The 24,835-nt window shown below is 40.1% G+C and overlaps 2 protein-coding genes across 2 annotated transcripts in view; one reads left to right on the top strand and one right to left on the bottom strand.

Annotated features, from left to right (window-relative positions):
• The window catches only part of LOC132070926 (dynein axonemal heavy chain 5-like), a 143,542-nt gene extending 135,583 nt beyond the window's left edge, over positions 1 to 7,959 (top strand). Inside the window, exons 71-73 of the mRNA XM_059468136.1 lie at positions 831 to 1,039; positions 5,762 to 5,983; positions 7,335 to 7,959. Of these exons, the coding sequence (XP_059324119.1) occupies positions 831 to 1,039; positions 5,762 to 5,983; positions 7,335 to 7,553 (650 nt within the window). The 3' untranslated portion in view covers positions 7,554 to 7,959. The remainder of the gene's footprint in view (positions 1 to 830; positions 1,040 to 5,761; positions 5,984 to 7,334) is intronic.
• Positions 7,960 to 10,006: 2,047 nt separating this feature from the next.
• CAVIN4 (caveolae associated protein 4) lies at positions 10,007 to 24,663 on the bottom strand. Its single transcript, XM_059488049.1, has 2 exons — positions 24,242 to 24,663; positions 10,007 to 12,123 (listed from the first exon to the last, which is right to left on the bottom strand). The coding sequence occupies exons 1-2, from the start codon at positions 24,650 to 24,652 to the stop codon at positions 11,458 to 11,460; spliced, it is 1,077 nt and encodes a 358-aa protein (XP_059344032.1). The 5' UTR covers positions 24,653 to 24,663; the 3' UTR covers positions 10,007 to 11,457.
• Between the last annotated feature and the right edge of the window lie 172 nt (positions 24,664 to 24,835).

The raw sequence follows: 24,835 nt of genomic DNA, 5'->3' as shown, positions 1-24,835 counted from the left end.
GAATTATAGCAGCTGTGTGTGTGATGATACATTGAACTTTGATTTTATATGAATATTTAATCAAAGTTGGGGTACCAGACCGGTTTATGTAAGAGAATAATAGAACCAGTTTCTGGAACAGAGAAGTCATCCTGAGGCATGGCTGTGTTCCAGATCTCTATTGAGAGTATACAAGGTGTAGGAACTTCTAGCACCTGGGAGAGTGAGTGTCACTGAAAAATCACTGTCTTAGTAAACGCCAACATTTCAGTGGAGAGAACAGCACTATGTGTGGAATATGTGAGTATGCACTGCCAAAAAAAAAATCCTGCCTTTAGCTTTATTTTACCTTCCGCTTTCCCATTGAGAATTTTGATAATGGAAATGTACAAAGTTATCATTAGTAATAGTGAATTTCATGAATATAATCACAGCCAGTACATGCTTAGGATATAGATGAGTTACACAGTATATCTCTACCATTGATCATGCATGTAGGATCCATTAAAATTTATAAAACAGTTTTCAATGATTAATCACATTCCAGACACACTGTGAATATAATGAATACAAATAATGTGTATGAGGGAGAAGAAGTTGTTTAAGAAACATATCTTTGTTTCTGATCAAAACAACAGAAGAAATATCATTTATCTTATCACCTTCAGCTTTGAATCAAGTCTTATAATTTTGAACAAATTAACTGCAAACTGATAAGACTGCAGTGCTACAGGTGTGCAATTAAGGCACAACAAAAGAGGGTTTATTAGACTTTGAATGTCATTTGGAAGTTTTAATTGCCTTTGCAAGCTAGGGGAAAGTTCATTCTGAACATTTTACTTATTTTCCAGGAACCATAATTATGTCAGAAGAATTGCAAGATGCTTTAGATAATATTTATGATGCTAGAATTCCAAAACTGTGGTTTAGGATTTCCTGGGAGTCAAGTACTTTAGGATTTTGGTTTACTGAGCTTCTTGAGCGAAACCAGCAGTTCAGCAGCTGGCTGCAGGATGGCCGTCCAAACCAGTTCTGGATGACAGGATTCTTTAATCCACAGGTAAGATTGCCACGTTGACCTTCATAACTTCTGAGTAACAGCTAAATTAGACCTTGGGAGAACTTCAAGTTGACTTAATATTGACTATTTGAAGTATAATCTATATTAATTTTTTAGCATAAATATAGAATAAAACGTCTTTGGTATCTACTGAAGAAATTTTTGCTAGAACAAAATATTGCTCCTGAAATAATGAAATACATCTTTTGGCTGCTTTAATTATAGTGAGGAAATTGGGTAAGTAAATGCTTTTGCATTTCAACTTAATTTTTTTACCTCTTCTTCTACAGTAATCTCTTTTTTATTTATTGCATGAAAATCCCTCTGAGTACAAAACAAGATAAGTTCCAGAACCTTGACATAGGAAGAAGAGATTTGGACTTGGTTCTCAATCCTTGCAAATCAGTTCCTTTTAATGGAAGGTTTGTTATTCATACCACCCCAGAATTGTGCCAGACAGGGTCTGCAGAGACATATAAAAAATACAACCTCTCATCTGCACTATCTAAAATAAAAACCTGGCATGAAATGAAACACAAAAAGGGAACAGCTGAGAGCAGAGTTAAAAGAAGTAAAGTATACATACCTAGATGATGTGTAGTTTCTTTGTGGAGCTATCCACATTCATTAAAGCTTTTTATGATGCACAGATGTTTGTGGGAAGTATGAGTTGTGGTAATGAGTCATTGTGAGAGTATCCAGCCAACAGGTTTCTATGAAGCCTTAGGAAAGAGCTATTTCAAAGATCTATTTTAATCTCAGTACTTGTTAGCAATGCAAAAGCTGGCTTAAATAGCTGCCTAGAATAGAGAAAACAACAGTGGCTTATACTCTCTAGGACTACTGCTGGGAAATATCCATCTATCATCTAACCTGTGTGTGTGTCAGCTGTCTGCTGGTACAACTTTATAGCATGGAAGGGGGCTCACAGAACCCCTGAGTAAAGAGTTCTCAAGTAGCAGAGAGAGGAGTAGGAGTTCTAATAAAATTATGATGCTTCCACACTTGGTTTTCTAACAACACACTGATAGCAGCAATCTAAAACACTTCTAAGTAACTTTTGCAGTGATCAAGCTGGATGCAACCCTAACAGCCTTTTGGCTTTGTTGGTGTTTGCTTTTGCTCTACAGATGAGCAAAAGCTGATAGAAATTTGGTACTGGACATTTCAGCTGGCTTTTTTGTGCTCGGGGATTGTGTCAGTTCTGAAATTTTGCCAGCCCAAAGTTGGCAGCCTGCATTTTTTTGGATCAAAATAGCTGGATTTCTGAAAAGAGCTGCCAAATAATCAGTGTAAAATGTCCCCAAACAAATTGTGATTTAATAGACCATAGTAAATGAGAAAGCCTCTAGAAATACAAAAATTACACACTTCATAACCCCTAGTTCCTAAAGTCCCTAAATACATTGTGTGCAAAGATTAAAAAATTAATTTGTGCTGACAATCACAAGCCTAAGAATCAGATGGTTATTGTAGTCACCATTTTCTGTAACCTAGGCTGTGGCAGTGGCTCATTCTAAAAGCAATTCACCTGAGGAAAGACTAATTTTCTATTTAATTAACTATTATTTTGTTAATAGCCGTACTGCTGTGTTTAAAATCAGTATTTCACGTGTTCAGAAAATTGATTTTTGTCTTCTCAAACAAGCTGAGGTGTTAGTGCTGCAGTTCTAGTGGTTTGTTTGTAATACCTGAGATGTTGTCAGAAAAATCCTTTCATTTGTGAGATGAAATGCAGATCCTAAGTCATTTTCCTACTTGCATGTATCTCACTGTTAGCTTCACAGTCAATGGATAAATGCCACGGATAACATGAGGCAATAAAATAGATTTATAGCACTGGGAAAACGAGGCATTCTGGCAATAAAAAATAATATAGGACCAGATTCTGCCTACTCTTGGACTGTTTATACACTAGGATAAATTCAGTAATTTCACAGAAGTTAATCTTTATTTTTAGTGATACAAATGAGGGCTGGCTCAGACTTCTATGCAAAAGAAACCTGAAGCCCCATGTGTGTCTGCACTGGGCCAAGATAACTGGGGTGAAAAATGCAAGAAATGCCATGAATTTTCTTCCCTGCTGGAAGTTAATCTGAGGTTACTGGATTTTTTTCATCAAAAACTTGACATTAGGTGTTTCTCATTTCTACCTCCCAATTTCCACTTAGTGGCTTACACTGTTTTATTGTTTCCTTGTTTGCATCTCTGTATCCAGCTCCTGTCACTTGTCCTATATATAGATTTTCAGCACTGTGAGGCAAAGCTGTTTCTGCTTGTGTAGTACTAAGCATAATGACACCTCAACCTACTTCTATGCCCCTATGACCCCAAAGTAATGTGAATACTAATCAGAATATGAAGTAGAATGCCTCCATTCCTCAGTGTCCGCAAATCCATTCCTCAGAGTTCTAGCAAATCTGCCATAATCTGCTCAGTATTTGCAAAGTGACAAACAAGGAACCTCCAAAGTAAGAGAAAGGAGAGAATATGATTCTGAGAGCAATAGACTTAACTGATTTCCATGTGTATCTGCTTTCCCTCACTAGAAGGTTCAGAGTTAGTTCACATGAGTTGTTAAAAGGCCAAGGGGCAAAGCTTTTGCAGGCTTCAGTGAGCTGGACAAGGAGAAATTGAGGAAAAGGCAAACACACATGTACAAGAAAAATACCAAAAAGCTAACCAACCAACCAAAACAAAACAAAAAAAGAAAGGATTGCCAGAAACTGAAACAAATGCCATGGCAACTGGTGCATTATGTCCCTGACAGAGGATTTTGGGATGAACCAGAGCCTCAGATGTACAGTGGCACCTCAAGCCACTTGATTCTGTCTTGCTCTTTGTTGCGCCATTCACCCACTCTGGAACACCCAGCTGGGCCTCCAGCTCACAGCTGCAGTCTTCAAATGTGTCTAGGATTCATTCAAATGAGCAGATAAGCATGAAAAGTCCCACTGCAGAAAGTGTATAGGTCCTGCAATCTCTAGGAATAATCTGCTATCTAAACCTTATCCCTGGAGACAACTCACAGCTTGGAGCTTACTTTTATTCCAGTGTTTCCATGGTGCCTTTGAATTGATTCCCTTTATACAGTCATGGCTCTGTCCTCTTCAGGGTCTTCTTTCTTTAATATTTCAGTTTATCTGGGATCCAGTAGCCCTCTGGGGCCTTACAGCAGTGAACACTTCATGTATTTTAAACTATTGGTTCTAGCATGTTTCTACAAATTAAAATTCCACAAATTACTGCAGCGATTCTGCTTTCCTTTAATGGCATTTCTGATAGAAGAATTTGGCCTTTAATCACGTCTCCCTCAGCAATACACTGGAGTTCTCAACCACTTTGAACGCAATTACCATTATCTGTGCTATCACAAAGCCTCTTTAAAACACTTGTCCTGGGGTCTCTGGGATTATATTAATGAGAAGCAACCAGTGTGAATTAACAGAAACATCTGGGTTCCTGAAAGTCATCTCATGTTCTCACAACTTGAAGGGCATTGCATGGCTACCAAGTGCTTGGAGCACTCCAGTGCTATCAGCCAGAGACTGGCCCCTGCATTCAGTAGACAATTTGTGGATTTTCCCACATCTGACTTCTTTCCATTCATTTGACCCTAATGGTTAGCTCAACGGAGCATCCCGCTCTGTGCATACTGAAGAAAAAACTTTTTCAATTCCCTCATTCAATTCCCTCCTTCCCATCTTGATTTCTTCCTTGCTGTGCTGTTGGCTCACCGATTCCCACCTCTCTTTGTTCCTCATGTGGCTCTCTATGCCCCCTTCTCTGTCTCCAGAGGCTTTAGTTCCCTGTTCTGAAATATGTCGAGAAACTTGCTCTTTCCTAGGTGTCCTTTCCATTGCTCCTGCATATTCAATTTTTTGTTTTATTTGTTCACCTCCTCACTACACAAATGGGTTTCCACATCTACAACATGACCACTGGAACAGCAAAGGAGTCTACCCTCCCATCTCTAAGGACTAAGGCACTTCCCACATACTGAATTGTGCTTTCCCATGGACAGCTGTATCAGGGAAGCTAACTAACATTTTCAGCCTGGCTTGTCTTTTGATAGCTTATACAAATGCCATGAGATTGTAGCTCTCTAGAACAGAGAGTTAGTTTTATTCTGTGCTGCTGGAGTGCTCTGGGTTTATCTTGCTGTTGTCTAAAACACTATGTTATTGTAGTGTGTAAAGACTTCACTGAGCAAAGTGTCAAAGGCATTTCAGTATTTAATGGCATGATTCCAGCTGTTACTTCCTTGGTGTTCTGTAAAGGCTTATTTGTTGACTGAAAAGCATTTCTTAAACATTAGTATAAGAAAAGATGAATAATATAGCCAGTGTTAGAGAAATGAGAAATCACCTGTGTTTGGAATCTCTCAAAACACATTAATCTGGTATATAATCACATTATATACCTCTCTCCATCTGGTTGGTTGTAAAAAAAGGCATGAGAGGTGAATTATACAGACACTTCTGATATATTGTGAAGCTAACTTGGGGGCTGCTTAGCACCAACATGTGCACACCAGTCATGTATGGACGCATGGTACTGGATTTACACTACCGAATTTAGTTTATATGCACATGAAATTCTGTGGGATGGGCTTTAATACAGCTGGTGTCACTTACATAGGAAAAAAAAAAAAGTTGTAAATGGTTTAAATTCAAGGCTTTAAAAAACTCCTCTCTGCCATATTCCTGCGTGTCTCCTTAGGGATTCCTAACAGCCATGAGGCAAGAGACAACACGCATGAATTTAGCCAAAGGGTGGGAGCTGGACAGTGTTGTTTTATGCAGTGAAGTGACCAAGATGATGAAAGAAGATGTTGTTGGCCCTCCTCCTGCTGACCTTGGTGGGGTTTACATACACAGCCTGTTCCTCGAAGGGGCCGGCTGGGACCGCAGGAACAGCAAGCTGATCGAGTCAGCACCAAAGGTGAGGACTGAGTCAGTGTAGCAGGCTGGGGCATATTGCATGTGCTCTGGGAAAGCCAGGAAGAATGCTGAGTGCCTGCAGCGGTGGTTTCACAACAGGTTTTAAGAGGGCAACCAACACTAGCGGTGCTGGGAAGAGGACAGACTCTTTACCTGCCAGAAGTGAACAAAAATACTTCTGTCAGAAAATGAATTTAGGATGCATAGCACTATAGCAGACCAGATGCTGGGCTTCTTGGCTTCAGGGGCCCTAGCAGCACAGTTATGTTTGAATAAAATAGTGCACCCCATAGCCAGTCTTCTTTTGACTGACCAAGGGGGACCTTATCAAAGCTTCCAAAGCCCTGGGCTAGGTTTGATATGGAGGTCATTGTTTGGTTGACTAGAAATCCCCAGTGTTTGTGCTTTAATATGAGGCAGAGTATTAGTTCTGGTCTTATGCTCAGTTATCCATGCATTGAGTTATATTTTAGTGATGTGACTAAGCAGATTTAAAATCTAGCTATGGAGTAATGTTTGGATACTGTAGTCAAGGTCCAGGGAAAGTTGTCATTGTTTGCACTGGTACACTTTTTCCAAGCCAGTGCTAACTGTCCTGGAATTGGAATTGAGGTAATTCCTGTCCATGGGTAAAACACTTCTGTGTCTGACTGAGAGAAAATTTTCCAAACTAAACCTTGCCAGCTGTAACTTCTGTTGCCTGGTTTGTCAAAAGACCCCTTCAAACATGGAGTTTTACTCATGTGCTCTGGAGTGTTCAGCAGAGTTCCATGTTGCTCTTGGCTCTGGGTCTGTTTTATCCCCTGACAATGAATACTTTATCTTGGTGGAGGACCTGAGGTGATCAAGTTTGGTAAATGCCCAAGAAGCACGTTGGATGTTAGAAGCTCCACTGTCAGCAGTATAGAGGTTTGCAGCTTGGTTTTTGTAGCTCTAGTCCTGACATTCAGGAAAAAAGAGGTGGGGAAAGAATGGGAAACACCAGTGAAAGGGGCAAAGTAAGGGAAAAAAGGCAATGGTTGTTGTGTCTCCTAGAACCACCCTGAAATTTTTCCATCTACCTCCACAGCATGTGGGTTTCCATGTTTCTACTTTTCTGCTCTCCTTTCCTTCCAACAGGCTTCCTGATGGCTGTTGTCCCTGAGCTGCCATTGGCTTAAAGTTAGTGTCAAGATATTAGTGAGTGTAGGACTTAGTAGTGAGTGTAGTAGTGAGTGTACTCTCACATGTACTCTGCTGAGGTGCTTTTGCTGAAGGCCATCACTGAATCTAGTTCTAGTTCTAGTTCTAGAATTCAGGCACCCTGTCCTGCTTCTGTTCTGCTGAGCCCTGTGTATCTTTTACCTTCTCAGGTGCTGTTCACTAGCCTTCCCGTGGTCCACGTGTATGCGGTGAGCACAACAGCGCCAAGCGACGCGAGGAGGCAACATGGAAATGTGTACTGCTGCCCTGTCTACAGAAAGCCTCAGAGAACAGACCTGACCTACATCTTCTCTTTGCATCTGAGAACAGTGCAGAACCCTGATCACTGGACTTTGAGGGGCGTTGCACTGCTCTGCAGTTCGAAGTAAGGACGGACGGCTATGGAAGAAAGAACCACCAAGTAGGATTAAACTGTAGCAGTGTTGCATTGTTATTGTCAAAGTGGCGGCTGCCTTCTCACAGCGGGGTGGGAATTGGCAGGTGATACACAGAGATTATGTTAGTAGCACATAAATTACTCTGTTCACAGCAAAAATACTACATTTATTTACCCTGGGAATATCAGAGGGAAAACAGCTGCAGGTGTAAATTTGGCAACTCTTATAAAGCAAGCGAGAATATAATCAACTAACTTGCTCACAATGGAAGCATTACAGAAAAAAGTGCTTATGATAGTGACAACTGTTCTGACATCTTTTGGTGGTTCTTTTGGAGATGTTATCTTTCTTTTTAATACAATAATTTTTCATAATATAATTATTTTAAATTCAACTTAGTGGTTAAAATCTCATCATCCATAGCATTATTAAAGCTGTAATGACAAGATAATTAAATGCATGGTAAAGTTTTATGTTTATCTGCATATATTTCAATATACAGTTCCTTTGATTTTGCATTTCTAAACTTGCTGGGTGGTTTTACTAATGGCTGCAACCATTTACTTGAACAGTCACTTTTTAAAGCAAACAATCGTAGAAACAGAAGTGTTTATCTTTGCACAAGTACCTTTTGCACCTATTAACTCATTTCTACACCTATATCCACTTGTAAGGAAGGTGTGCACACGCCCCATTATTAGCAGAAGGTAAGGTTTTAAAGTTTTCACAGAGTAAACACATCTGAACACCAATTTTGCTCTATTAGTACTCACTCTGTTTGCAATAGTGCCTGAATCCTGCACACTCAAACCTCTTAACTGCTTTTTGTTCTGTATTTTGCATCAGTTTAGTTTAAAAAAGGAAGACGACACACAGCCCATACTTCACCTGGAATGGTTGAAGTACTTTCGTGTTAACCAAGACTGCTGTCTACCCTGTAACTGAAGGATGAGTGATATTTTTTTTAATGGACAAATGGCTATTGGCAGAATATGTGTTTGGCTTCTTTCATTAGCACAAATTCAAAGCAAAAGAAATTATTGTTGGATGTTATGAAAGAAGGACTTGCAGTCAGGACTTTGTTAGTATTTTTTCTCCTTGTAAACACTTTTAATTTTTGTATAGCAAGTGTCTAAAAAAGAAGTTCATCCCTTTGCACAGCCAGTTTTACTCTGCAGTTAGCAACTGCGAGGTTTATTCCATGAGGAGGTTTGATACTCACACTCACACCCACAACGAAGTACAGAGTGCCAGCTTTCTTCTTGGAAGACAGAGCAGACAGGGACAGGGTCCCTTTTTTCCATTTAGCTAGGAGCAACAGTGCCGGCAAGATTATCGTTTCAAGTGAAACCAACTGTTCCAAAAAAATACACCAGACTTCCCTGCAGTGCAGTTGTACATCAACCAATTTCATTGAGATTTTTTTTTTTCTGAGAAGGCTGAAGGATTTGGCTTCATGATCATTGATCTTGGAAATTATGAAAAAGATGGGGGAGACTTCGGCAGCAAAGGTCTGTGCTGTTCCACAGAAACTGAGGTTGCAAACCATAGGGCTTTCCCCCTCCCCTACCTTTATGAGGGGATATGAAATAATTTAACTTTGATCTCTTGGTACATGTAAAAGTCAGGTCACTAACAGTGATAGTAATTTAAAATAAAAAATGTGCATTGAAATACTTTGCACAACTGAAGAACTCACTACTTGCTATGAAATAAATCATGCTTTGACCAATTGAAGCTAAAAGTAAACATAAAAAAACAAATATTTGATAGATGTTATATCTGGAGCTACATGATATGCTCCATAGAAACTGCATCACTTCTTTATCAAGCAAAATGAGAAAATTAAATGCTATATGAAGAAAATCTGTAAGCAATGATGTTATATCACATAGTGTTCTGCTGTATAAAAATGCAAAGAAATAGCTTATTTGAACATCAAAATTTTCATTTCAATAACTAAACCCTCTTTATCAGTTTAGAAAAATGTCAAATCTTGCAAACAGAATGCAGGCCATATGACTGAAGAACCAGAAAAATCATACAGTATTTCACTGAAGATAGCTAGAATTTTATACAGAACTGACAAACATAAAGTGACTTTGCTCCAAGAAGGCTTCTTATCACCAGTAAAGAACCCTAAACAAAACCTTCAGCATATCCTACAAGCAAATGCTCTTTTCTTTTTGTATGTGATTAGAATAGAGTGGAGATGAACAATTTACTATTGACAGAAATGTGTTCCTTTCCCCATCTCCTTCTCTTGCTCTTCCACTCAGTGGAGTTGCTGCTCCCAATCTGACAACATTAATTTGATTTGAAATGCCACTGATACAGTAAAACATTGACCTTCCCCAACCAGTGTTCCCTAGTCACTATTGCTAAAGCTGTTTCACTTCAAGTGGGATGTACACCAATCTAAATGAAACAACTGGCAGGCAGAATACTTGAAATCAAACTAATTATATTTCAATGATAGATTAACAATTAGCTGGAAGTCTTCAAACAATGTATATAGATAACCAAGTTATGCTTTTCTGTTAAAATGAACCCGAGATATTAAATACAATCATACAGCTTTTGGCAATATTGTACAAGTTTCACACAGATAGTAAATGATTAACATTGCTTTAGATAAGTGCTTTGAAGGCAACTCCATTTAAGAATGAAGAGAGCAATACAGTCCTGCACCCATGTCACTGTAGCAGTCATGTTTACAAACATATCTGATGTCAGGGCACTGGCTCCTGAGAGTTGCAAATAAACAGCATTCCATAGTCCAAAGGGTGTCTGTCTCATAATCCCTGAGGCTGTGACTGGTCAATAATGAGGATGATAGGAAAAAAAGAATTGGATTATGGATTGGCCCTGTACATCTGTGACTTTGTAGGATAGATTTTAATTGCAGTGAAGCTCAGAAAAAACACAGAGAATGGAAAACAAAACAATTCCCTTGTCTGGTCAGTTATATTCATAAAACCTATGATCCTCTGTAAAGAATAATTTTCTAAAAACTCTCAAGGAAAATGTAGTTATAGTATTCTAATTTTTCTCTCAATTTATCCAGAACCTATGCATTCATCTTATTCCACTTTTACTGCTTCATATAATTGCCTTCTTCACAATCTCCTCTTTCCAAAACATGAGTACGATACCTCCTTCCTTTTTCCTTCTGCTATTCCATTTTTAATGTGTCTTCTTTTTTATTCTTACTCCATAAATGCACAAAACACATTGCTTACTTACAATGAACCTTCCTATTCCAGAAGTCTGGAAATAACCTCTAGTCATTTCAGGAGTTTCTCTTTTCTACTAAGAAAAACACAATTTACTCAAAACCCTATAATTCCTGCCATATTTTTTCATACCATGGGTAAAGCAGGAATTTGCTCTTCCTGCTTTTTTTTTCTGTGAGGGTCCTTAAGTGATAATATTTGCACAGCGAAATGACATTTTCCATATTTCTTCCTTTTGCTAATATGAAGTAATAGCTTTGTTATTGTTTTCTGATTAGATGAGTTGGTATAACATAATGGAAATAAATTTTATACTGTTGCACATGAAACGATGAGAATGAGTAGGCTGTAAAGTGACTGCTAAATCAATCTTGGAAATGCAGCAGATTCCCATCTCCCTTTGACACTGTGAGTTCCATTGGGGTTAACGATGGCTATCGGCACACGCCGAGACACAGGGGGAGCCCCTTCATTCACTTTGCATGGCTTGACTTTTGTCAGGAAGACAACACTACAGACATCTATGTGGATGGCAGAACAACACCAACACGGGTTTGTGATAGAACACAAATTCACACATTTTTCTAAAGCTGAGTGAGTACATACTGTGTTCTCTCTTGCTCAGTGAGGACAGTATGGGGTGTGTGCTCATTGACTCCTTATACTGATTGCTTTAAGTCTAGCAAAGGGACGTCATCGTCACCTCCTCCTCCTCCTCCTTCTTTTCTTTCCTGCTTAAGGACAACTTCTGGGATGGTCACCCCTATTTCAGTTGACTGGGAAGCACCTTTTGTTGCACTATTCTTGTCTTTCTTTACCTTAGTGATCACTTCTGTGTAAGAGATTTCTTCGGTGAAGGGCTCTGCTGCTGGGAGCTCAGAGGCGATGTGTACACCGGCTTCCTGGATCCCCTCCTGACCTTCGGCTCCTGTTCGCTCTTTACTTTTTTTATGGATCTTGAATGTCTCCTTTGTTGGAGCAGCTTGTGAAATGGTTTTCTTGATCCTTATTCCAGATTGTCTCAGTCTCTCTCCTGACTGCCTGATCCTCTCTCTCCTCTCAGGGGTTACTATTCTAGTTTGAAGCCTGTTTACCTTCTTGCCAAAATTTTGTCTTGTCTTTTGGATATTTTCCCTTGAAAATGCCTTTTTGATGTCATCAATGCGCCTCATGCCTGATTTCTTGAACTTGGTTGCTTTGCTTTCTTCGATATAATATTCTTCATCAGAAGAGAGATCATCAGGTAGGAAGAAATCATCCTCTATAGTTTCACCTGGTGTCATCTCTTTGATAACGGAGAGAGATGAAGGACACTCGGTTTCCTCCTGCGAATTAAAGCAGAGAGTCATTTTCCAGCATGTGTGTTTCAAAAAGATGGTGGTTCAAGGTTTTTTTTTTTTTGGTTGGCTTGCAGTTAATTAGTACTAACTGAAATATAATACTGTAACAAAGTAAGGTAGACTTGTACCATCATACCCAATCTATGCAGAACACAAATGGCAAAAGAAAACTGTGCCAAGTTCTCTAAAGATACTATATCCCCGATTAAAGATTTCTTTTCACTGTGGTTCTACCTGAAATTAATCAATGCAATGGTCTTATGAGTCCTGGCCTCTAATGGTTTTCAGACCAAACTTGTCTAGGTATTTTTTTTTTTTTTGCACTTATCTGCTGCTCTGGATCAGACCTAGATCCATTATTCCTCACCAATAAAAGCAGACACTGTAGACAAAAAAGGCTCTTGGAATTGTGTCAGCTGTACACTATCCAAGCAAATATCTCAATGATACAAGTAGCTTCAGTCTACTACTATTACCAAGACAATTGTGCATTTTTTGACTGTTTGGAACTTAGCAAACACTGCTGTTGCTGCCCAGAAGGGAATGGCTCCCCCATATTAACTTACATGGGCTGGCTGCTCAAGGGCACAAATCAGTAAAACAGGCAGATGTTATTTGGTAAACCAAGTAACACACAATTCATTCAGCACCTGCACCATCACTGAGGTGAACATGATTTATTCCATCTGGAAATGTATGATATTCCTGAGCAAGCATCTCTGTCTCCTGTAGCCAATTTGGTGGCCTGTTTGAGCATGCAGAATCAGAATTATATATTTATATGACACATCTAATGTGTATCAGCAGCATGCTTGGAAATGGTGACAATCCTATATATCTTAGCCCTAGGAATTATGCAGCCTCTCCAAAGAAGAATTGCTAGAGGCTCAAAGCTCAAAAACATGGAAGACTTCCAAAAACTGTCCACAGTAAACAAAAATTTTACCAAGAATGAGCTAGTGGTTAAGGATAGCTGAGAGGAAAAAAGAAAAAGGGAAAAAAGTTAATGGCAATGAAAGATTTATATGAACAGGGAGAATCTCCTAAGAAAGCTGTTTCCCTGGTCTGCATGGACAGTACAAATTTGTGGCTCAGTGTCAGTGAGATCTGTCTAGGAGTGCAGTGCATGCAGAGCAGAAAAACTTGCAGGAGGGGTCTGAGATAGACAGTGCCACCCCCTTCTTCCCTACCAGCTTTTTACATGCACGTGCCTGTGCTCTTCTCCCAGGAGGAGCAGCCCCTTGGGCTGCAAACAGCTGTATGTACAACAGCTGTGTGACACTCGTCTAAGCTGTTTCTCATTAGTGCTAACCACAACAGCTGATTTCTGGGGCACGGCAGCAGAAGGACTCTACCCTTAGTATTATCATCCTAATGTAGACAATAGGAGAGATATTGAAGGTGTGAACCCATGAATAGCAAGTAAGCCCAACTGAATATTTTGCTGTGAACTTCTTTCTGGCCAAAAAGATGTCTGTCATTTTTCACAGTGGCTCATTAGTAGTGAGTCATGTTATTTTACATAAAATAACATACATTGAGCTATTTGACAGAGAAAGCCCACTTAAGAGCCTCTCATCATGCCTTGGCTTCAATAAAAACCCTTTACTAAAATAGTTGTTAATGCTTAGAAAAAATAGGGACAAATTATGTTACATTGATTACAGCAGAATGTTGTTCAACTCATCTGTCAAAATCAGCAGGAACAAAACTACAATGCTTTGCTAATAATCTTCATTAATGTGCAAATTAACATTAATTATATAAAGACTTCTACACATAAACATAATCTCTTTTTTCCTGAAAATTAACTAAAAACACAGCTGGATAGTAATTCCTTAAAATGTTTTTAAATTATACCCCTTTCCTTCAGCTGAAATGGTAACAAAACTATTTCCAGAATGAATATTCTGAAATGTCAGTGCATACAGAGACGAATACAATATGGGGAGAGGAATATGCCTTTCATATGAAGATTACTTTTTAAAAAGAGGGAAGGCAGAGACACTATTTTCTCTGCAATATTTGTCTTCCTTTGGAAGAAGAATTTGTCTGTACTTTTTGTCAATTGCTAGATTTTTATTGTGTTTACTTTTAGTCTGTTAGCGACAGAAGAGAGCATTTATCTTTCCTACTCACGTTAGAATCACAAGTTATGAACAAGAACATGTGAGATGAAGATCTTGTAGATGAGACACAGAAACTAGAGCTGCATGCAGATCCTGAGAAATATTTTCATTCTCCTACAGAGTCTCAGTATGAACTTTGCCAAATCTTTGATTTTCTTCTTTTCCTTGGTCTCTGCACATATCTTGCAGAATCAAGTGTAGCAAGGCAAAAGATTAGTGTGAGTTTCTATCTCCTCTCAAGATTTCTGGATGTAACCGAAGTGGAAAGTATTAGTGAGCCTGTCTAGCATGTTAGGAAGGTTTCAGAATAAAAATTCAGTGATTTAGGCTCAGTAGGTGAGCTTTTTCATCTGCTTAATTTTTCTCTCTCCTGCTCCTAACTCATTTCTTCTTATCACTAGATATCCATGGGGCAGAGAGAAGAGAGGAGCTCATCCTTCCTAAGGCAGGAACAAGAAGCTTTAGTGATTTCAGCAGCACAGAACAAAGTCCTAAATTGGGTGAGCTTTCTCCTTGTCTATAAAGCAGGTGGGACTAGGAATAGCAGGATTGGGCAGTCCAATCTTTGGGGAGGATGAGAAGGGAGTTGAGCCATTGATGCTGCTGCTTTCAAGCTTTTTGTTAAAAATCTGCTTAAGCATTTTGCTAGGAAGAACTGGTACCCACCACCACCACCACCACTCATGGGAGGTAAGGGAGGGTCTAAAATGAGGACAGGAGATTATTTCACAGTAAAATATTATACCAAGCAGTCAATTTTTTTTAACATGATTTCTTGAGGAAACAGGCATGCAGTCATAGGGGCTGTCTATGGATTAATACATAGGACGTGTACTCAGCTTGCTTCATCAACTGAAAACCACAAAGATATGCAGAGGCCAGAATCAGAAAACAAATCTGTGAAAGCTGAGCATTCCCTTTCCCTTTCATCACTCCTCCTAGAAGGAGCACCTGCAGAGGGTGCTCACACTGGTCCTTGTGTGTTTGTTTGCCATAATTGCTCATTGGACATAATCTCCTGAAATGTTATCCACCACTCAACACACTGCAAACAGACTTAGATCTTTCAAACAGAGCAATATTTTTTCCTTCTCTTCCAAGAAAAAAGTTCGTAAATCTGTCATGTAAGTGTTTGATTTGGAAGTTGTCTTTGATTTGTACAAGAAGTATAATACACATGCTCATATTATGCATCTCCCACCTTCTCACCCTTACATGGCCCCTCCACTAACACAGAAACATTCAGGCATTTTCCACCAAATTGAGAATGGAGCTGGGTCCTGACACAAAGAAATAAGTGCTCTCCTGTGAAACTGGCTGTGTTCTGAGTCATTCTGTCTGTTCCTCCCAAGCTTGTTCATCTGAGCAAGCATGCCATGGCTCAGGTACCTTGCTTGTAGAGCTTAAAATTTTCAGGGGACAGGGGGGCTGAGAAGAGAAGTTGTGTGTCATGAATGGGTGTGGGAGGAGGGAGGGGACAAATGAGTCGGATTAGATGGTGTATTGAAACTGGAAATGTTTTGGGGAAATGTTTGTGTCTGCAAGGACATGAAGCCTGAAAGGAGAAAGACTTCAGGTTTTGTGGTAGCAAAGGAGGGACTGAAAGCATAGGTTGAATGGTAAGGGAAAATCCTGGAGACCTTTGCAGTTGTAGGTGCAGAGTATTTAGATCCACTGCTGAAGGAAAAGCTTTAATAGACAAAGCTTTGAGGTATAACACCCTAACAGAACAACTGCACAATTCAGGAATGGCTGGTGAAGCCCCTAGCATGGCAAGTTTGCTAAGAAAGCATCTTAAACCTGAAGTTTGTTTTTTCCAATTTTTTTAGTATTTAACCTCTCAAATATGCCTAGCTAAAGAATTTTGAGTTCTTAAGGCCCAGGCTGAATACAAAGTAAACATATAAGTAACCCTCAGCTTTGATAAGAAGGCCAGCATGGCATTGAAACCTAACAAAGTCTGACTCCATCACTGGTATTTTCACCCCCTGTTCTCATTTCAATTTCATTCACAATTAGAAAATTTTCAAGTGGACATAGCCTGTGTCTTTCAAACCCTCCTTCTGCTCTTCAAACTCTCCATCAGCTGCCAGAATTCTGGCTGCTCAGCACCCATGGGGGTGGGGAACAGTAACCATTTTGCAGGCACTGCAGACATATTCTAATCACAAGGAAGGGATCAAAGCAGTAGCATTTTTTCCCATAGGCTATAGTAAAGCATTTATGAGGGAAGGCTAATGCACCTGCTCCTCAACCATGCAAAGGGAAACGTGCTGACTTTTCCATCGTGCTCAAACCTTAAAACCAGTGGGTAAATAACCTTAAATGTGGCAATGCCTCTAATCAACCCTATGAGACTCTCAAGATGGCAATGCTCAGATAATTGAAGCACGCAGGGGAAGAGGCTGTTTCAGAATGTGCCTGATTGATAACCCTGCCTGCACAGCCAGGCTCTCCTCTTCTCTGGGAAGAGAAAGGGGCAAATGGCAGAGCAAATTGTTTAGCAATGTCTCAGGCATTTTGCAGCCCTGGTGTCCTGGCAAGGATCAGGCTGGCTCTAAAAGCAGCCTTCCCTTACTGCTGCCCTAGGGAGCCAAAGGGGGCTGGTGGAAGAACGTCATGCCTTCAGCAAGGACTGCCAGGCTGGGAAAAGAAAAAAGGGTTGTTGAAAAGATTCCCTCACAAACTTACTAGATAAATTTCCACTCTTTGGGAGCACAGATGGGATCAATAATTAATAGCAGCAGTATTTTTATTTTCCTTAAGAAGATATGTGTTTTTCATTTAGAGTTCACTTGATTTGCTAAGCAAAGCAGCGACATAATGTCACTGTAAAACAATACTTAGGCTTTTCTTAAGTACATAAACATTTAAACTGATGATTTCAGTAATAATTTTATGTCATTTGAAAAGAAAAAAATAATAGAAATATGAGAGAAATATTGTCTTTTTGAAGTTTTTTGTATATGCATTCAAAGCTTTGTATTTCAATACTCAAAATTGGCAGAGAGGAAAAAAGGTAATGCACTGTATTACACGTAAATATTTGCAAGAAATGCTATAAACTGGTTTTGTGTTCTCTTTCTAAATAGCTTGAAAATATAACTCTAAACAACTTTAATAAAGGCAACAGTTATCAGCTCTCAACTATTACCTAATTTCAATCAACACTTTAGCAAAAAAAAATTTTTAAAATAAAAAACCCTCAGAAAATCAGAGTAAATAAATAATTCATTTTTATATATCTAAAATAACATATACATATATGTATTTAATTACATATTGTATATATAAAATCAAGACTCAAAATGGTCTTAAAGAAACTGCTCACAGCATAAGTAGGGAGGAGAGACTGATGAAACTCCATAACTTGGAGTCATTGTGTTGCCTAGGGAAAAGGTCACAGCAAATGATCTTTCAGCCTTGGGGTGTATAACACAGAAAGTGCAGGTGATGATTAGCACAAGCACAGATGGGGCTGACTGGTGATCACCTGACAATTCTGAAGCAGAGCACGAAGCAGCAAAGTGGTCAAAGGGAACCCAGAGCCTGCTCTGGCACTGCTGCTGTGTCTATGACAACTGGTGATGCAAATGATGGGCAGCTTATGGGCAGGAAACTGCACTGCCACAATGTTTTAAACAAATCTTAGAAATTTGCATGTTGGATGAACGATTTGTTATTCAGACTGGTAGCCAAGGTAAATCATTAAAATACCTCCTTGAAATCGTGCTCTAAATCAACATGAAACCACTGATGAATAACCAATTAGAAATCATTCAGCACTTTGACTCATATTCTAACAGTTAAGAGTGAAGCTTTTTAAATCTCAAGTGATCCCCTCATTTCTTTTGCAAATATGTCATTTCAGAATCTCTGACAGCAGGCCAGAAAACTGCTCAGATGAGAGACAAACAGGATTATTTTAAAAGGCCACCTAAGAATTTTATCAGGTAAACACTTCAGCATAGAAGACTTTATGGCTAAGTGCTGTTGCTGCATTTAGAATTATTTTTCCACAATGGAAAACCAGTCTGGAACACCTCATTTCTCTTTTGTGAAGCCTAATACACATCCCTTTTATTTAAATTCTGACAGAAATTCATTAATTCAACCACCAGCATACAATGACTACAAAGGAACTCATCTCATTTGCCCATTATCACTGTCTGTGGTTTTCAGCAGTCAATGAGCAGCCAGTTCCCAGTTACACCGCATCAGTGGAGAAGCCCTTGGCTCCAGGCTACCACATGCTGCACAAAAAGGACGACTGCAGCTTCAGGGGAAAACAAAAGCTTCATACTTTGTCTGCTCTGCTATTGCTTTATGGAACTAGACCAGGCAATAGCTCTGCAGGTCAGTTTGCAGGCTTGCAATCAAACTGGTGAAATTCCTCATTTCCAAGGTTTCTGGAAGCCCCTTGCAAGTGAAGGGCAAAAAGCATCACAAGGTGTGATGGGACGGGAAAAAAATATTTGGTAATGTTTTGATTCATTCATTCATCACATGGTGAGTGTTCCTACAAGTCAGCTAGACCACGGAAGAGTTCTCAAGTATAAGTGAGAATTCCATATGAACTCATTCCAGGACAACAATTTAACTATATGGGGAGAGCAGACACATATAAAGTAGGAACTGGATCCAGAAGCAGATGTCTGCAACAGGTTGGGAGAATTAAGCTCCTCACACTTCTCTCTGCTTACTTGAAAAGGAACATACAGGCCAAATGTACAAACATCTGTGTTACTGATGTCAAATTAATGCCTGGCAACATGAGTCCTGTCCCAGATCCTAAACTTCCTGTTTGTGACTTCACATATTCCTCATCTCCATTCCTGTGCTGTTTTGATCAACTTTTTTCCTGTACTAAGGGGCTAATTGTAAGCTTGGCTATCTTCAGTACTGTTGAGAATATGAATCCCAGCTGCATGTCCCCAGTCAAGTCCATTCCCAAATCTGTGCCTCAGGAATGAAGGGTTTTGCTGAACAGCTGGATTTGATGATCTCAAGAGGAATTTTCCTAAGGAATCACCTAAGTGATTCTATGATTCCATTCTCAGATACATGTGTGCCCACAGCAGCCAGCCACAGCTCCTGGTGACCATTCTAGGAGCCTCTAGGACCATGGAGAAGAGACGTGACACAGGAGGCTCGTGTTGTAACTGCACTCCTGTGTTGACCTGCAGGGCAGCCCCAAGGGAAGGGGATTCTCAACCCCAAGGGAACCCTGAACAGCTGCACCCAGTGCAAATGTAAACCAAGATCAGCTGTTTCCACCACTCAGTGCTAATAGGTGGAGAAAAATCAATGGCAGCTCTGCAAAGAGGACAGCTTGTCCCCTTGTGAGGATCAGCCCAAAGGAACAGCTCTGAGGATACCAGATCCAATGGTGTTGAGTCCAGCTTGTATGGACAAAGTCCTGTGAAATATGCAAACCATTTCATTTTAGGAACATAGAAGCAGCCCAACATCTGTTTTTTAATATTTTTTTTTAAATTTTTCTTTCTCCTCATTGCCTGAAAACATGTCACTAGAAACACAGTTTTTCTTTAGCTGGTTGATAGCTTCTCCATTAGTGGCTGCTGCACAGCACGGGGCCAGCCCTGCACTTTGAACTGGAGCACTGGGCTCAACAATGCAAACAAAGGGCTCTCATGACACTCTCTGACACAATAATTGGGTTTATTTTCTTCTCTGTTTTCTCAGCAAAGGCAATTACCTCTCCCAGCTGTAAAAATATTTATAAGGTTTCTGCCACAAGACTCCAACAAAGGCCCTGTGTCGCTGGGCTGCTGAGGCCGGTGTTCTGCTGTCAGAGGTAGTCAGTCAATTCACACTATTTTTTCCCCCATTAAGTTTTCAGGCTGCACTTTAATAACAATTTGGATTTCCTGTCTTCCCATGAGTTCTAGAAGGCAGTTTTGTATAGACCCTGTTGTCTCCAGAACTGAAGACATCCATTTATGCTTTCAAATCAGAACTAAAAGTGCAGGAATTAGCACCATGTACACTAAAATTAACATTATTCCAGCTGTAAAAGTAATTTGATTTCTTGTCTATGTTTCTTTCTATGGACTGACAGCTTCTAATTTTGAACACATTTTTTTAGTATCGCATCTTTTCTGTATAAAAATTTTCAAGGAAGATATTAGACAGTTGACAAAGACAGAAACACACCTTCAGGAACCCATTGCAAACTTCACATTTCAACACAATGCACGGCCACCTGTTGTTTTTTCCAGATTATCTAGGTAAGATATGAGGTAAGATACCAGGTACATAAATATGAGAAAGGATAAGACCTCCTATGTTTCTGCAAAACAGAAAAATTATCAAATATGAGCCACCTAGCACAGTCTGCTCTGAGTGAGCTATTTAACTCCATTCTACTAAGGATTTTGTTCTGCAGGGCCATTTTTGAGACTGCCATTCTTATGCCCAAAGGGTACCAAATTAATGGCAATCTCCTGAGCTCCTGACTCCCTAATTTCTACTGCCACTTCAGATGAAGGTGTTTCCACCTCAGGTTTCCAGATTATTATCCCCATCTTGATCTCACCATTCTTACTGTCCTAGTCATTATAGGCAGAGAATGTCAATGGGCAAGACATGACACATACATTTTAACTTATTTATTATTTATGCATAATATCAGAGGCATACACAAGGCTGCTGCTGTGAGCCTCTCCCAGTGTGTGCAGTGGAGCAACCACAGGGCAAACAAATCAGCTGTAACCCTGCTGTGTAGGTCAGTCAAGCCATAATCTTGGTTTATGACACCTCCACTAATTTTAAATGTCAGACAGGAGTGAATAAAACAAATGCATGTGTCCCTTCATAAGGAGCAGTTACTCATTTATGGTGCTAATGTGAAGTAATAATAGACAGAAAGCTGAGTAACAGTAACATGGACTTTCTGGTGCCTGTACAGTTTCATTTAAATAGAGACTTGCAGGACATGCAGAAAAGCAAATGAAACAAGTTCATTCAGGGTAAAAAAAAAAAAATCCCCTTTAATTTCTGAATATTTTAGTCAGAATGATTTAAACTGTTAAATGCTCTTTGACTTCAGAGAAATGATAGCTCTTACAGCTGGTTATTCAGACTAACCTGAACAGAAATGAGCAGTGACCTGTACAACTTACAACATCCTTTTTATTCCCTACTATAGTCTCAGGGCACACAGCACTCCAGGGTCAAAGACTTCACTAGAAAGTCTGAAGTAACCTGGCATTTTTAATCATGCAGTCAGCCTAGGGAGGAGAGCTGCCTGCTACCAAATCTCTCCCTCAACCACATGGCCTTCTAAAAATGAATGCTCTAAATTGCCTAATCATTCTGCTCAAGGATGATCACTTTGTCTTTTTTTAACGTGAGGATATCGCCAACTCCTTTCATCATTGCTGAGATCTCTTGGGACAATCTCCTTTAGCCAATGATCCTTTTCAACCTGCCTACTCCCTCCATCAATGATAAGATCAAAGCTACCCACTTGAAAGGAAATCTTTAGCATTTAATTGGTGTCTCCTTTTTACTCATACGCTGATATTCTCGCAAAAGTTAAAACTAAAACCCACGTGTGCTCGCCTGTGTAAAGATTCCATGCTAGCAGCACACGGGTCATTGGCCCCATCACAATGTTCCAAATAGTTCATCAGGAAAAAAAACCACCTCTGTGCAGAAGAGGTGTCAATCACAGGCCCAGAGTAAACAACTTAGTTACAGCCATTGGTAATGTATAGCACAGGGAGCATGCTGGTTCCGGAGCTATTAACAGACTCCCACTCATCCCAGCCAAGCTCCAGTCATTCAGGTCTTGGCCCTGCAGCAGTGTGCCTGCCCTGGTGCAAATCAGCAGTGTGAAAATCACTGCACCTGTGTGAAAGAGACCTTCCTAAGTGTACCTGTGCCTTGAGGTCACAGTGGACTCTTGCCTACCTAGAGTGTTCCAGGTTTCGGGCAGTGCTGCAGTTATCCCTCTCCAGAAAAGTGTTAAATGGCAGATCCTAGAGGGATCCACATGTCTGCCTCTCCTCCCTGCAAGTGGGTAAAGGTTCTTCAGTCTACCTTACAAAAGGGATGGAAGTTAAGGAGGGAGTCACTCATATTCTCACTGACAGTTCTGAACCGCTGTAGGAAGAGGAAACCAGAAAGACAGAAAAAAATGCTGTTTCCTTTCCTGAAAAGTACCATCTAAGAATTAAACATACAGAACAGGATGCAGGTCATTCTTGTCCAGCAAAACCAGGGGAGAGATCATAAACTCCTACTGAAGGTGATTCTTGGGGAAAGCACACACTGGGAGGGCCATCTTTTGTATTAAATATCTGAAAGTACCAACAGCTGTTCTTTACACCTGTGTGTAAATCCATTTTGACCAAATTTGACTATATTTTAAAATAAACAACAGCTCTTGCCTTGCTAGCAGAAGAATTTACATCATGTAATGAATACTGTTTCAAGAAAAAATATTTTCAAAGCATTGGTTCTGCTGCAGTCATTATCGTAAAGGCCCATCAATGAAATGGCATTATGTCATTAACCAGGGGAATCACAAAGATTTATTACCTTTAACTAGGAAATTATTTGCAAGCAAAAAGTGAAAGTGCCTGTTTTCTATTCCAAGATGATGATGCAGCATGCAATAATGGTAATAATAGGGCAGATTTGGCCTGTACTTTCTCCTGAACAGCCATAGTTAGTCATCCAGTCAGAGAATCTGGGAGGCACAATTTGGCTGTATGTGGTACTAACATAACATTAAAGAGGTAATATTCCCCACCTTCAGCCTTTTCTATTTTTTTAGCTATTTTTTCCCAGTAGTGAAAAATGAACTATTTTAAGAAAGCTAGGTTATGAAGATTTTGTCAGCTGTTCACTGTGGTGTACAAACTCAGTGAAACACATGGCTCCATTCATTGCAAATGATGTCATTTATGTACAAACAGATGCAAGATCAGAGTGTAAAAACTGAGTGATGGGGGTGCATTGTATTACTCATGCGGGGTGGTATTTTCAAGAATGCCAAATGAGGAATAAAACTCATTTGAAAGACGCTTTAGCGACTTGCTGGTAAAAAAGGAGCAGCTATGCTTCTGGCAAAATATCAAACACTCCTACTTTCTACTGACCTGGGAAGCTGGGAGGTTCCAGCAAAGACAGGATCAGACCAAATGTGTTTCACAGCACTCATTGATTGACAAGACCCCAGAACTGTCTGCACTGTTTGTACAGATGCAAGTGAGACCATGCTGTTTTATGAAACTTCTCTTCAAATACAATTATTTTAATGTACAATGAACATCCTAGAAAAAGGTCAGTGAAAGAAACGATATGATTTCCTTGCCCACTGTGATTGAAAGAACAGTGCTATGTTAAACCATTTCCAATGTAGACCATGCAAGGGAGTATTTGTTGTCATGAAGGGTTTGTGGATCTGAGCCTTAGTTTGTACATATACTGCTATAGACTGAGACAATGAAAAAAGTCCCAATTTGTCAGCAGTATGAAGGCCTGGGCAATGCTGCAAATTATACAAGCCATGTTTTAAAATTAGTGTTAGAAGAAAGTCTGCATTTCAGGGAGCCTGAAAACACTTTTGCTATTTGCACTTCTACCTAATACGGTGAAAAAAATAACAGAGATGAATGTCAGGCATGGTTTGTATGACAAGATTTACAGGGCCTGCCTCATATTACCCTTCGGAGAGGCAGCAAATAGTCCTTGCTGATCTGCAGTTAATCTTACACGACTGGCTCAGAAATCTACACACACTAATAATAGACCCTGTGTGCTGCTGCCAGTAGGTTCATGCTGAAAGGCATTGGGGAGCACAGATCAGTGTTAAAGTAAGCATAAAATAACTCCTATGTTGGACAGACCGCACCTTTTGCTTCGTTAACCAGCACCTCCCAGAAGCACCAAAGAGGAGGTGGGAAAGCCACAGTAGCACAAGAAATGAGGTTCATGGTTACCTGATAGATCACGACCCGGAATTTGTTTTTTCTCAACATCTCCTCCTGTTTTGCTGCCACCTTCCTCACATTGGTGCTCTGCCTCTCCACGCGCGCCCGCACCTCCTTCATGGTGGAGCTGACTTTGCTGGTTTTCTGCAGTAACTTGTTCACCGTGAAGCCCGTATTGCCATGAGCCTGGGCAAGCTTTAGCATGTCAATCTGGATGGTCTTGATGGCATTTTCCATCTCCCTGTGCTTCTCCTCTATCCTTTTCTGGCTCGCTTGCACGCTGTCAACAATGTTGGCCACTTTGTCCAGGACTGTCACAATCGTGTAAGCTGCATCTTGCTCTTCCTCCTCCTCGATGACACTGGAGAGACGATTTTGGTGAGTTTTGTCGGCCTCCGAGGGGATTTCGCGGCGATCCATTCCGCCTGCCTTCAGCCAGGTTGGAGGGAGGCGAAGTTTCGGCGATCCTGCCAGAACGATTGTGGCGCTGTTGCAGGGAGCCAGGGCGACAGCTGGCTCCGGCGATGCTCAAAGTAGGGCGTGAAACGCCGCTCCTGGAGCTTGGTCAAATACTTCTGACTACAAAATATCCACACATGATTG

Source organism: Ammospiza nelsoni, chromosome 1 (genome assembly GCF_027579445.1).
Source record: "Ammospiza nelsoni isolate bAmmNel1 chromosome 1, bAmmNel1.pri, whole genome shotgun sequence".
In the NCBI taxonomy this organism is placed as follows: Eukaryota; Metazoa; Chordata; class Aves; order Passeriformes; family Passerellidae; genus Ammospiza; species Ammospiza nelsoni.
Note: the sequence above shows the minus strand (reverse complement) of the source record. Positions and strands in the feature narration are given on the sequence as shown.